This window comes from Neodiprion fabricii, chromosome 4, assembly GCF_021155785.1.
Source record: "Neodiprion fabricii isolate iyNeoFabr1 chromosome 4, iyNeoFabr1.1, whole genome shotgun sequence".
NCBI lineage: Eukaryota > Metazoa > Arthropoda > Insecta > Hymenoptera > Diprionidae > Neodiprion > Neodiprion fabricii.
Genome location: NC_060242.1, coordinates 38,707,708 through 38,721,447, shown reverse-complemented (window position 1 = coordinate 38,721,447; position 13,740 = coordinate 38,707,708). Strand labels below are relative to the sequence as shown.

Genomic DNA, 13,740 nt, shown 5'->3' with positions numbered 1-13,740 from the left:
GTGCACTGAAAAACACAGAATAATTACACCTTGAGTAATATGTATTCATGATTTATACCACGCTTGAATAATTCGAATGATTTATTAACCGCAAGAAATTTTCATACATAATTTCCAAACGTAATAAAATTCCCGAGCCGGTTTTATATCCGTTGACCGAAATAGATTATACCCAATATGTTTTAACGATTTCGGGGTAGAACGAGTATTGAGATTTTCAACTTTCGCGACACTATATCTTAAAGTCTATTGACTAGATGGCTAGAGAACTTAGTAGTTAAGAAAGAATGCGATGACCTTGAATAAAAATGATGATCCTTTGGCACACGTGTATGCGTCCGAGAGACGCAGACACGTGGCAAATAGTCCACAGACTGCGCACCATCAAGTGTACGATGAATATTGAGACGAAATTACGTGCATGGTCGGTGTACGGTCGATTTTATATCTTATTATATACCTGTTGACACATATTTGTCAGTCTCCTCACCCTTTCAAATGCAGCGGCGACGCCGCGCGCAGGCTCTGCAGTCACCGTCGTTGCGGCATTATAAATTTTTTTCCCAGTAATTTGAAATTTCTATGATATTTTTGCTGTATTCAGCTCGTAACAATCAGTGCTTAGCAAAATGCAGATACAGCGGTGCGTCTTTATACTCCTCAATGCATCCTATACAGTGATCCTTTATCATATCACTTACTACGCAGCCTCTGATTCATCATTAGGTATTATATGTATATATATACACGTTATATATACGTTGTATTCGATGTGTATCATACACACGTCTTATCTTCCTCCTCGAAACTGAAACGTCCTGCGTGATGACACCCCCTCTTTTCTTACAGCTGTTCATCTGTGTAACAGGGTCATGACAAGATTTGAAGTAAAGGATAAGAAATAAAGAAAATAATAACCATGGAACTGTATACAAAACATCGGTTGCATAACCGCATTAGGCAGGCGGAACACATATTATAGCAGTGGGGATGAAGGAACGTTTTTACCATCGACTAAAGCAGCTCTACGGAGCGTTAGAGTTCGAACCGAACCGACTGCCGACCGCTCTGGTGCTTTAGATAAGATAATTTTTTTCGCATTAGAAGTCAGTGGAAGTCTTGCGCGAGTGCGAAACGGTCGGATTTAGACCTGCGGCGTGGCTCGGCGTATCATAAAATAGTACATATTACACAGTCAGTCAGTCAGTCAGTCGGTCAGTCAGTCGGTCAGCAAGTCAGCCTGTACATAATATCTAGTGGCGTAAAAATAATTGAATAAAACAATCGCTACATAGAGCGTTATATTCATGCGGTATTATTTTCATTGCATCGAAATCTGATCTGTCATTAGAAGGAGACGCAGTCAATGGCGTAAAGGAAAAATCAACGTCCTGACAACATTGACAAGTAAAATTTCAGTACATACAACCTTTCATATCGCTGGACAAAGAAAAATCATATATGATAAAAAAATCTACGCTCGATTGAATCGCGTCTCGTGATCGGAGTGACATCATCGTTCTCAGAAGAGATTCACAGAAAAGGCACACTCGTCACTCGACATTTTGACAGTTTGACAACGACGTTCACAGAGGCCAGCAAGGGGGTTTGAAATGTCTGAAAACCTGTTGAACGATGTTGATCCCCTGAGCGAAATACCCATGGAATCGGATTCACGGCCCACCGAAGGTACCGGAATCACGATTTTTTGTTATGTTTGAACACGTGTTTGTGCCCCGTCTTATTTCCGTATAATTTATTCACATTCCTTGTACGTAATTTTTCCACTCGAAAAATATGCACTATTCATTTAATACTCCAACGTATATCTCAGGAAAAAATTGCGCATTTTATCGTCGTGAATAAGTTATTTTCATTTCTTTTCTCATCCCGGAGTCACAAGGCCGTTTCTTGTTATACGTACGAACATAGTATATCTATCGTAGTATCTTATCTTCCAAATATTCAACTGCTAATTCGAAACTCAATTCTTACGAAAGAGCTACGTTACAAATGCGTAAGAAAAATCCATGGCACAAGTTCAATTATTGCCTCAAGCTAACGCCGCTCGTTATCTAAAGAAACTGTGAACCCGTCGATATTAATAATGCAATCCCCTAGGAAAGTATCGACAATATTTCCATTGTCTCGATATCCAAGAATTATCCATTTTTCCTAGGATGTTAGAAATTTTATTTTAGATTACCACAACTCTTCATTGTTCAGCTCAGTAAAAGCCTTTAAAAAATAATTTTTTCTCGCCAACGAACTGAATATGCAAATATAGATAATGTACAAGATAACAATAGGTAGCCTTCATTCTCTGTATACTTATACATGGAAACAATATGGAAAAGAGATGTAAAACATGAAACACCTGGCTAGAAATGAACAATATCCACTTCGTTACATGCATAACTTTGCAATATTTTTTACCAACGGATGAAATTTTGTGCCATGAAGTATGCGAGTGTGAATAAATTATGACGTCAGCACTAGTCTGAGTAATAATAATAGTGTTTTTGCATGCATTATTCTTTTTCTTTCATGTCTCTCCAAAGAGCTGCAAGACAGTTTGTCCCAACACAATGGAATAGAAGAAAATTCAGACATCGAAGTAAACGAATTAGAATATGCAGAGCCTCTGCCCCCAGAAAAAGTCAGATGGTTTTATAAAGAGGGAGTGGACAAGAGATGGGTTGAATTTTGTGGATACGACAGTCTTAGAATTGAAAATGTTTGGAGACGTCGAAAGAGCGGCACAAATGAACACAACAATCTTACCGCTGATGGGCATATGGAAAGAGTTGTTGTCAGAGGTGGAATGTATGATGTAGAAATAGACAATATGCGATGCGTCTCAATTTACTGGCCAGGTAGGCTTATAATGTCGAATGTAAGACATGGATATCAAGTAGTAAATAAACTTGGCAAACACAGATTAATTTTTCTAATTAGCTTTCTTTTGTAATCACTTTGACTAATATGCAATTTATCGTGGCCTAGAAAAAAATCAAGAGTTACTTATGTGTATTAATACATAATGTGCACTAATGAATAACAAATGATTTTGAATTCAGTCCTATCGTCACACATGAGTGTCTACAGATTACTTTGTCCTTGAGGCCAATATGGCTAATTTTCTCCAACAACATCTACAATTGCTTGCCAGAAGTACATGATATATGTGATCTTGCTAGAATAAGTGTAATTTCAACATCTACTGGGGTCGTGTTGTACACTTTTTAGTAATTGACCCTTATGTGAGAAAATTTAACAGCTTTAGACTTTTGTAGTAAGATTTCTTTACCGAATGATTTTATCAGATTTTCACAGCAAAAAGTTTCAGTAGTCATATTGTTCTGTTCATACTTTGGCAGTTGGAAAATTTATGAAAAATTGTATAAGTCTGGTACAAAACATTTTTCGGTTAATACCATTGTGTTATCTACTTTGTTGAAGGCGAAGAATGGGAAATAATGAGGGGTACTTGGTTTTATGATGGCAGTTGGATACCGCTGGAACCGGATCCCTCGCGGGCTATAGAAGAAACACATCTTACGTTGTTTCAAAAATCGTCTCCCACCCAATCTAGTTCAACGTCAGCAGCCAGCACCCCGTCACATTCTTACAAAGGTACCTCAGCCTTTCATTTTCTCTTTCTCTTGAATGTTATTTTGTTACCAATCTCAAGTGTCTACACTTACTGATCTTGAAACTTTTGCAAACGATTTCGTTCATCCTCTTCTGTTATCGTGCTCATGATAACTTCCAATGTTATTACACAGAGGTATAATATATGTACGTATATATTCATAAATATGTATAATATATACGTGACAGTTTGAAATTTAACAGTTTGGACCATGATTTGTTAGTTTTGGCAGGCATCTGCATTATGCCTAATGCGTCATTGCGAAACCTGGAATATGCTTAAATGTGTCAAATAAGTGCATTAATTGATAAAAAGTAAATGGCTATCAGTGTTATTTACAAGAAAACTATACATAAGGCGCATAGCAAACTTACTTTCTTGAGAAAAACTCTATTTTTGGGAAGTTGAATGAATTTTCTTATTTCCTAAATTCATACTTGTTAATTCTTTGCTTCACATCAACCCAATAGCATTACATGACATCTAGATAATAGAGCAATTTGAAACAGCGGGACGTAACTTGAGTATTACATAAACAATTGAAAAACTGTTTCCCACAATAACAGATTGAAAATTCTGTTTCAATGTACTATTGTGGAAAACACAATATCTGCACCTTCTATACTTTATTGATGCTCAAAATATTTTATACAATTTGAAAGAATATCTGGGTAGACTTGCCTGTGTTATAAAAATAATTAAAAAGTTTTGATCAGTTAATAATTGTTAGCACACATGTATTATCCAGATATTAACGACTTCAGAATTTATAGCTAATAGTGTCACCTGATTGCTTTCATTTTAGTTCTTCATACAAAAAACTTTCCCGAATTCCATGTGGATTGGCATGCAGTAGATGATGTAGCTCTCTACAGTGAAAATACACCAAGCAAATTAATGCGTAGCGTAACACTGAAATTGGGATTCACCAAAAGTAAGTTAAAATTATCTTTGCTGGTAACTATTATCTATAGAATACAGCGTTTGCTTTTCAATTAATTTTTCATTTTGCTATCAAGTGGTAATCCGAGATTTTTATCTATGCACAATAAGTTTCAATTTCAATTAGCATAATTTGTACATAGGAAAATCAATATTTGTATGTTTCTGTGAACGCTTATTAAAAAATCATTAGAAATAAGTGGAAAAGGAATAATGATTTCAAATCATTGTATTTGATATGTTTGGTTGAGCATGCTAGTCAAATTGCCAAATCTATTAATAGAAGAGTTTAAATCAACAAATTGTTTTACTTTTTTGGCTGCAGATCATGTAATATTTATAATGTGGCTTATTCACGAATCACAAGCATGATACCCACGTTTATTTTTGCTTCAGTATATTCATCTATAATACATTTATGATCTCCACATTTCCAATTTCATCACGCTACTGAAATCATTCAGTCTTTATTTTCTAACTTTGAATTTAGATTCATTTCAATATTTCCATTCATAGCTACTGCAACTTTGCATTTTGTGTCATGACATCCAGAGCTATTAATCCTGACTCTATCATGGCTTTTTATTAGAGAAGGCTTAGAATAACTTAACTGTACTGAGTTTACGTTTTCAATTTCATTGATAAAATCATTCAGTCCGAAACAATCAATTATAGATTTCCGAAGTAATAATGGTACACCTTGAGACATCCGACCATTATAACAACATTTTGTGATGCAGGATAAGTATCTCATTTCTATGCTACCAGACCCAATTTTCAATTTACCGCAGCGTGCCAACTTTTATTATCTCTGGCATTGGTGTCGGAACAGTGTCAATGAATTGAAATATTACTACTTAAATTTCTGGCGCGGCGAGCAATATGTACGCTCACTGCACGAATTACTACAATACAAAGTCTTTTTCGTTAAATATATATGTAGTGCTTTGCAACCTATGTTGATTTCTGTATTCGTAATATCTAAATTCCAAGTAAAGAACGCGGCCCGAGTTTGCCTATTGGATATAAATTGTAGTGATGAATTCCACGTTTAACATGATGCAATATTTATTTCAGAGTTTCTCGGAAATGTTCGAGCGAAATTAGTTAGCACAATACATCGCCGTTGTTACAGGCCATCGTTACCCCAAGGAAAACCCATCTATCGAAAAGGCCCCACTGGTATACGGAATGTCAATGACATTAACATCGTTTAATTGTTTCATTTGACGTTTGTTACAGCGACGGGATATCGCCTAAGGAGAGGATACAAACATCCTGCGGTTATGGACGATAAACCACACGACATCGATCACTTGGTTTTTGTCGTTCATGGTATCGGACAGAAGAGAGACACTGGAAAGATTATTCGTAACACAACATCGTGTGTGTCTATGTTTTTGCTAATAGTCCCTAAGGCAATTGGACAGAGAGAATATTTGAATTATCATTCCTGTGATTTGTCATTGTGCTCACCGTTCTTCAGAAATACTTGAGATGATACAAAGCCACAGAAATTTCTGATATGCACCCATAATTAGATCAGTATTGGTTACATAACGTTCTTGTAAGGTTTTTACAGACTCAAATATCTTTTAGTAGACCTACATTAATTGCCTTTAGGGACAGAATGTATAGTCGTTGCATATTTCATATGTGTTATATTACGTAGTTTCAGAGAATGTGTCGATTGGTTAAAACAAAAGTATTTTCCAACTTTGACTCACCGTGCAGAATTTTTTCCTGTTGAATGGAGATCTTCGCTCAAACTTGATGGAGGTGAGCCTCAAATTTCCAAAAATAAGTCATACATGAGATAATCGAGACACTAATTCCGAGTTGAAAATAGGATTGACTTGAATGACATCTGTACTCAATTTAATTTTTTAGTAAGGAACAATTATTTCACCAAAGATTTTCTATCTCACCCTCACAGATATCGTGGATGCTATAACACCTTACAGTGTTCTGAGTATTCGTCATTTACTGAATACATCGGCGATGGACATTCTCTATTATACAAGTCCATTGTACGGCGGAGAGGTCAGAGCTGGTCTTCAAAAAGAGCTCAACAGACTTTACTTCATGTTCGCTAGTCGCCATCCAAATTGGAAAGGGAAAGTATCCATATTAGCTCACTCTCTGGGTTGTGTAATCGTCTACGACATTGTCACAGGATGGATGGGCCCTGACAATAGACCTTCGTCACCAGCATCACCCGAAGTTTCGCCAGAAGGTCTGCAATTTCCTGTAAGTTGACAAATCCAATGTTTGACAAAAACATTTGGTTTAAATTGATTGAAAACTGAATTGTTAACAATCTTACATATTTTTGCTCTTTAATGTACTAATTATCTCTTATTCTTTTCACAGATTGAGAACCTCTTTTGTCTGGGTTCTCCGCTATCGGTATTCCTAGCTTTGCGCACCCGTGCTCCATCCAACAGAATTGGTGTAATGCCACAAGATTTGTGCAAGCGATTCTATAACATTTTTCATTGGTCAGATCCAGTAGCTTATCGAATGGAGCCATTATTAGAAAGGGGATACAGTAGAGTAGAACCTGTGCTGATACCCCCGTACGGTGGGGTCGATGGCCAACCGTGCGAACAGTCACCCTCCTCGTCGAATGCAGTTGATCCAAATTTACCATCTGCAGGTATGTTTTCCACACCAACACTTTTTATGTTGAATGAAACATTTCTTTTCAAATGTATAGAATTGTTCAAGATATCATACGAATCAATTTCAACATGCATTCATCCTTGGATTTACAAAAACAAAATAATCATACATTTCAACTGAACATTTCAATCTGATAAATCATGGTCAATTTTCAACTCAGAGAGCGAAGAAAGAGACGAAAGCCCAGGAGATATGCCAAGTCGTAATGCAGACAAAGGCTGGAGTCTCTGGGGCTTGGTGAGAGGTGGGTGGAGCACGAAAGATGGCACATCCTTGTCTACACCAGATATGAATCCACCATTTCATCCTGATCAAGGTAAGGACTAGGTAGATAAGATAAGGTAAGGTAAGGTAAGGAGTAGTTTTGTTGATCAAGTTTTATGCATTTAATAATTTGATTTCTCTTTCCGTCAGAACTGAAGCCTAGATTGGATTACGTCTTACGGGCTGTTGGTTTGGGGCGAAATTACCTTTATACAGTTACAGCTCACACTGCCTATTGGAGCAACTATGACGTAGCCTATTTTGTACTGACTAAACTTTTCCCTGCACTGGAGACATGATGTTGGCTTTTATTTTTTTTATTTGGGCCGTTTTTCGACCCTGTTGAACTCCACTAGTCCACCACAGGCCTTCCAGGTTTGAGCTTGTTAAAAGGCCTGCCACCAAAAATAATCTGTGATAACGGAAAAATGATACAATAACATAATAAAAAAAAAAACATTTATGGAATAAAAATAAATCGGAAACAGGATCGAGAAGATGAAGAAGAGGAAGAAGAAGGTGAAAAACAAACTAGGTGTACAATTCTGAATAATTTGCACGATCGAAGGCTAAATCCAAGCGTTTCACTCTTCGGGATCAGATACAAAGTTTTACAGTATTGTACAGAAATATACAGTTGACGTGAAAATAGGTATCAATAGAGAATATCAGTCTTTCGTACAAGAGTGAACAGTAAATTCTCATTTACTACGTGTCTACCACATTAAATAGGAACATATCAATAAATTGTATTAAAACAGTCCAGGATCACCTATTTGTTGAACTACCGTCGTTATTTGTGGATTCTTGCAGTAGAATCTCGATTATCCGAAGGTCCAAAATTTTGGAATACATAACCATGCATTAACGATATTTTGAGTAATTTCGCACGTAAAAGCTAATAGAATAATGTGTCGTGTGTTAACCCTCTGTTGCACGGTGGTAAACACGTATGTACCACCTATATTCCATGGCTTCTATTTCAGATTGGTGATCAGCGACCTAAAAAACCCCCGGAACGCGTCTTAAACATAAAAAATATGGCTTACATAAATGTGTGCAACGAAGGGTTAAAGGCGACACATTATATGTATAAAAGTAATAAAATTATACGTGCGTTTTATTTCCAATATTTTTTAGCATTTGTATCATTTCATCTAACATAACTGTTCCATTCTCCGAACTTTCACTGATTCGAACTAGGCCGGATGCCAATTTGATTTGGATAATCATAGTCTACTCTATTAAAACTATATTACTTACAATCAATCCAAAATTTTCAATTTTAGACATTCAAACTGCCTAAAAGTTTATTAAAGTGTATCTGTACGGAAAAATCGTATCAATTCTTATAGTTAAAATGTATTTTTTAGGTCTTTGCTTGTCAAATGTGGTCATAGTTAAGCTTTGTGTAACAGATGAACTTTAATATTTTTCATTATATAGTTTTCATAAATTGGAAATACTCCGTGAGATTGGAAAAGGTGTCTATAAATAGATTATAAATCGTACATGCCAGTCACGATAAAATTTTAATAGTAATTGGGATTACATTAGTGTGTTATTTTTCAGTTCAATTGATCGACGAATCAATCACTGTCGCGCAGTTGAGTATCAGTGAACTACGTGAACTACAGTACAATGTTCGAACAGTAAAGAGATTTCGATAGTGCCGTACCGAAATTTTTTTTGTATATGATATCAAGATATTTACCATGTAAAATTAACTGTTTTTACAGAATTTGATACCTATCTAGAGAATATTAGTAAAAAAATTTGGGATTTTCATTATTAACCGAACACAGGCCTGTTATTTTAAGTCTGATAATGTTATCAAATGTTGCTTGTATTGTGCTAAGCTTTTTAGACGGTTGTTTAAATTAATATCTCCGTTATTTCTTGTACGAACAAAAGAACAATGATCAACAATGTTGCCGTTAAATACTCATCAAATAAATAATGAATTCTAATTTTCTAACACCGTTTAACAGAAATCAGTGGAACAGGGTACATTGAGTTGTAAATAATTAAAATAATTAAAAAAAAGTGAACTAAAAATAAATGTGTAAAACGCGTAAAATGACGCTAGTACTATAGGTTCTGTGGGATCTTGAAATAGTGAATGTGAATGAACTGGGACAAGAAAAAAAAAATTCCGTAAGATCTACTATTAGGGAAAGGAGAGAAGGAAACATACATTTGTATAAAATCATCATGAGAGTATTGATTTAAAATTAGGCGATGCAGGATTATTTATATCAGTCTAATTCATGTTTACGTAAATGAATATTTGATCTTTGGTTTATCCTATCCACAATAAAATGCTCTCATACCTATGATGAATTTTTACGTTCTGGTGAAAGGATAATATAGAAGATTGTCAACTATACTTAATCATAGACATGATATTTTCAGGCAAGGCAGTATATCTGCTTGTGTATGTGTCGATTGAAATACTTGATTATTTTATAGTGTTCTTCAAACTGATGTCGCATGCCGTATGGGTAAAAATTACTGTACAAGGTAGAAGTTTCTGTTTCTTGAATATTTTTTTAAAATCCCATATACATGCTCAAGACTCGATACCAAGGTCGAAGTGATGTGATGAATGTCGTGAAATTTTCATCACATTATTTTCTTCAAATCAATCACTAAGAAACGATAAACTTCTAGGAAAATATATGTAGATATTTAAAAAACTGTCTGTAATATAAGCTTACAACCTTGACACAGCATCACAATGCTAATTCAGCTTTTGTCAAGTGACGTACATTGTTAAAAATTTTATACTTTATAATAATTTATACATGCAGCGATAATGTAGATGATAGAAACTTTGTTGCCGAATTACACACATATTATACAGTTTATCATCACTGAATATTCATTTTGAAACTGGTAGAGATAGTTTGTGACTTTAGCGTCATATTATAATGATAATCGCGTGTACTGTTTGAAACAGAATTCCTATCAGCAAAACAATTTTGACTAATTCGTAGTAAAATTTACAATTTAATGCATCCATTTTTATAATGTAACACACCATATGTTTTGTTACTTTGTACTAATACTGGTCAAGTTTGTCATCTCTTGTAATAGTTTACTGTATATTGATGAATTCTAATCAATTTTTACGCTAGATTTTTACAACTTAATACACCAATTTGAAGACTACGTGAATTTGAAGACTGCTATAATAAGCGAAACACTCATGTTCACAAATGTTCGACAGAGTGCAAAGTTTATGTGTACAAATATAGATTTTTAAATGAATGTAGTAGAGTCCACAACATTTATTGTTGAAATAATCAATCTCTCTTATGCTTTGCTTAAAAAGAGAGTTATAAATGCTTGATCACGTATCATGGCATAACATCCTATGAAGTTGGAAAGTAAATATTTTACAAATTAGCAAAGCCTTCGTAGTTAATGACTAAACTATTATCGGATACTTTCGTTTTTTCAAACTATCCGTAATGATATATTGTAGAATGTTTTAAATCCAAGAGAACAAATAAATGATTCGACTTGGACATTCATCTACTTGGATGCATGTGCACAGATTGAATTTATCGTTAGAGTTAATAAAACCACGTGGAACCACCATCAAATCGTATACATAATCAATGTCATATCTATTTTCAAAACTCTCCTTGCTTGATTTTTGATGATTATCTTCTCATGCTAAAAGGTAATCCTGTTATTCCAACAAGCTTTAGCCAATTAATTGCTAAAACATGTCCATCAGATCAGGTCGAAAATTGTTTGAAAGTTTAGTACACATTGACTAATAAAGTGTCTTTAGTACCTACATTTAGTGTGATTGCATTAACATCACAGGAAGAAAAAATTTTTACAAATTAAGTATTAGGATGTCATGACATATTATAATATAAATAAGTATAGTCGAAAAATTATTTTCATTTTGCAGTTTGAATACAAACGTTGTTACTACTGACTACTGTCGTTATTATTATAGCAAACAGCAGCTACTCCCATCATTTGGTAATTCATCCTAAACCGTCTGAGTTTTGAGGTCCACATCCCAAATAGGTCAAGAGCATGGACTTGGAAATTCTAAGCTGTGAATTTTCCCAATATTGCATTAAACCGAATTTTTATCAGCCTTAAAAAATGTTTATGGTAACAAACCATGTCGTTTTTTACAATGATTAGAGCGAGGTAATCCTAGAATATTTTCTAAATACTGGGAGCTGCCTCAATTGCAGGCGGCTTCCTATTTTTTGCCCCCATCTGAAAATATATGAAACAAGTCATTAATTACTGCAAAAATTTCTGGCATATGGGAGTAATGAGTCAAAAATAATTTGGAAATATTTGTATTGGTGAATAATTAGCTGTTTGTCCTTTGATATACTTTATTAATCTAAAATTATGATATTACAATGTACACATTTCAATCGCTACCATGGGCTCTCTTAATGCCTTCATTGACTTCAAGCTTGGCATTTTCTAGATTAACGTATGATTTTATCGCTAGGTCTAATGTATTTCTATTATTTGAGTCATTATCAACAAAACTTTGAATGAACTTCAATTCATCGCCTTCAAATTTGGTCTCTGCTGATTTAGCCGTAGGATGAATTTTATGATATAACTGTATTAGTAAGACAGCATCGTCCAATCTCGAAGTCTGAATGTTCTCCAGAATCAAATTATCGATATTTCCTTTCCAAGCCAAATGGAACGCAAGGGGACCAAAGTGTCTGGTTGACCTCAAATCATTGAAGTGCTTCATGTTATTTACGTAAGAATAAACCGTCTCGGTTACCCTATGATACTCTGGGTCATTAGGCTCAAACTGTACACAGGCAAGATCCAAAATGAACTCATATTCCGCGCGCTCAAGTAAATCCTGCAGATAGAAAAATATGAAATAATTAACTCGTAGGTTATTAATAATAAGCAAGGAATATCATTGTATTCATTATTCGACATGAGGTGCCAATCACTTTGGCAAGAAAATGACTGCTCAGAACTGCACTGAATATAGAATTTCAACAATTTTTAGAAAATATTTCTGCAGGATATAGAATTTTTACTCTCACCATTAAATACTCTTCTTGAAATAATTTAGGCGCATCAACTTCCCGTCCTTCTAGGGGAAAATAGATTTGATTCATTCTGTGCCTCTCTCTAGCATCTGCACTTCTCAAAATCCCATCTGGATCTCTGACTACAATAAATCTGTCCACATTGGAGATGCCATAAGTTATGTCTGTGAAAACGAATTTTGCTGTATCGTGTTTTTGGAGAGCATGATCATTCGATAATATGTTTGGAGTATCGTTAATCTTCTTCACAACTGGTGGCATTTGAAGACGCAGATCTGCTTTTGCTTTTGCCTCATTTAATGCTGCTTCCAATTCATCATCAGTCATAAACTTATAGACTGGAGGCTCCAGCTTTTCACCATCTTTTCGGTGACGATAAACTCTTTTCAGGTCCACTTTGGTCAATGTTTTAAGCAAATCCTGTACCTCCTTGTTGAAAAACAACGGTGCCGGGTCTCGATCATTTTCTAAACATTTATTATAGAAATAAAGCAATGTATTGTTGCGATACTGCAAAATCTGAACAAAACAAAGCTCAATATCCAAAAGTGGCATTTCTAAAGCTCACATCTAACACCTTGATAAAATCAGTTGAAGATCAAATAAACCAAATGAATAAAATATCGATACTGGCATTATTGCTTAAAAAATGATACACAAATATGCTTTTCTGATTGAATTTGTAGTCAATCCTAGTCCTTGATCAGTTAAGTACTGGAAATACCTAAGTCTTTTCGTCTGAAAGATAACCTATAAGCTCTGAATACGTTTGTAGAGACTTAGTAATTAGACTTACCAATTTCGGAAGGTCTTGAGCTGAAAACTCGGTACTTGATTAGCACGGCGGTATTACGTGATGGATTTAGTAATAATCCACTCAAATTAGAGAAGAATGTGTTGTTTTTAAGCACTCTTGCTACCCGTATACCGGTGCACGCCATTTTCCCCAATTTTCCCGTGCAGTATGCTTTAACTCGTAGGCTATAACAGTCCCCATGTTACCGACAAGCGACTTATAAAAATTACATCCAACAATTCGTCGGTAAGTACGCATGCATGCATGTATGCATGTATGTATGTATATACGTACAATGCATACAATGTCCACACATGCATACA

The 13,740-nt window shown here is 35.0% G+C and overlaps 2 protein-coding genes across 6 annotated transcripts; one reads left to right on the top strand and one right to left on the bottom strand.

The window, feature by feature from the left end:
• Nucleotides 1-1,039: 1,039 nt before the first annotated feature.
• On the top strand, nucleotides 1,040-8,043 carry LOC124181018 (phospholipase DDHD1-like). Of its 4 annotated transcripts, none has more exons than XM_046567117.1 (10): nucleotides 1,040-1,689; nucleotides 2,562-2,876; nucleotides 3,463-3,636; nucleotides 4,461-4,589; nucleotides 5,840-5,981; nucleotides 6,270-6,376; nucleotides 6,534-6,833; nucleotides 7,104-7,256; nucleotides 7,443-7,598; nucleotides 7,697-8,043. In XM_046567117.1, exons 1-10 carry the CDS (start codon nucleotides 1,614-1,616, stop codon nucleotides 7,843-7,845), a joined length of 1,701 nt encoding a protein of 566 aa, XP_046423073.1. In that variant the 5' UTR covers nucleotides 1,040-1,613; the 3' UTR covers nucleotides 7,846-8,043. The 4 variants fall into 4 exon arrangements, with proteins under 4 accessions (XP_046423073.1, XP_046423070.1, XP_046423074.1 ...); XM_046567114.1 differs by having other exon boundaries at nucleotides 1,041-1,689; nucleotides 6,534-6,847; nucleotides 6,971-7,256; XM_046567118.1 differs by lacking the exon at nucleotides 2,562-2,876 and having other exon boundaries at nucleotides 1,041-1,689; nucleotides 6,534-6,847; nucleotides 6,971-7,256.
• A 2,066-nt stretch (nucleotides 8,044-10,109) lies between these two features.
• On the bottom strand, nucleotides 10,110-13,600 carry LOC124181020 (28S ribosomal protein S22, mitochondrial). Of its 2 annotated transcripts, XR_006870366.1 has the most exons (4): nucleotides 13,418-13,594; nucleotides 12,616-13,088; nucleotides 11,699-12,422; nucleotides 11,019-11,628 (listed from the first exon to the last, which is right to left on the bottom strand). XR_006870366.1 is itself a non-coding variant. In XM_046567120.1 (3 exons), the coding sequence occupies exons 1-3, from the start codon at nucleotides 13,560-13,562 to the stop codon at nucleotides 11,964-11,966; spliced, it is 1,077 nt and encodes a 358-aa protein (XP_046423076.1). In that variant the 5' UTR covers nucleotides 13,563-13,600; the 3' UTR covers nucleotides 10,110-11,963. The 2 variants fall into 2 exon arrangements, 1 of the variants encoding a protein (XP_046423076.1); XM_046567120.1 differs by having other exon boundaries at nucleotides 10,110-12,422; nucleotides 13,418-13,600.
• Between the last annotated feature and the right edge of the window lie 140 nt (nucleotides 13,601-13,740).

Coding starts and splice junctions, on each gene's coding strand:
- LOC124181018 (XM_046567114.1), top strand. CDS start 1,614: ATGTCTGAAAACCTGTTGAACGATGTTGATCCCCTGAGCGAAATACCC. Junction 4,590..5,839: donor GAAATTGGGATTCACCAAAA/GTAAGTTAAAAT, acceptor CGTTTGTTACAG/CGACGGGATATCGCCTAAGG. Junction 5,982..6,269: donor ATTATTCGTAACACAACATC/GTGTGTGTCTAT, acceptor TATATTACGTAG/TTTCAGAGAATGTGTCGATT.
- LOC124181020 (XM_046567120.1), bottom strand. CDS start 13,562: ATGGCGTGCACCGGTATACGGGTAGCAAGAGTGCTTAAAAACAACACA. Junction 13,089..13,417: donor CTCAAGACCTTCCGAAATTG/GTAAGTCTAATT, acceptor ATAAATGTTTAG/AAAATGATCGAGACCCGGCA. Junction 12,423..12,615: donor TTCAAGAAGAGTATTTAATG/GTGAGAGTAAAA, acceptor TTCTATCTGCAG/GATTTACTTGAGCGCGCGGA.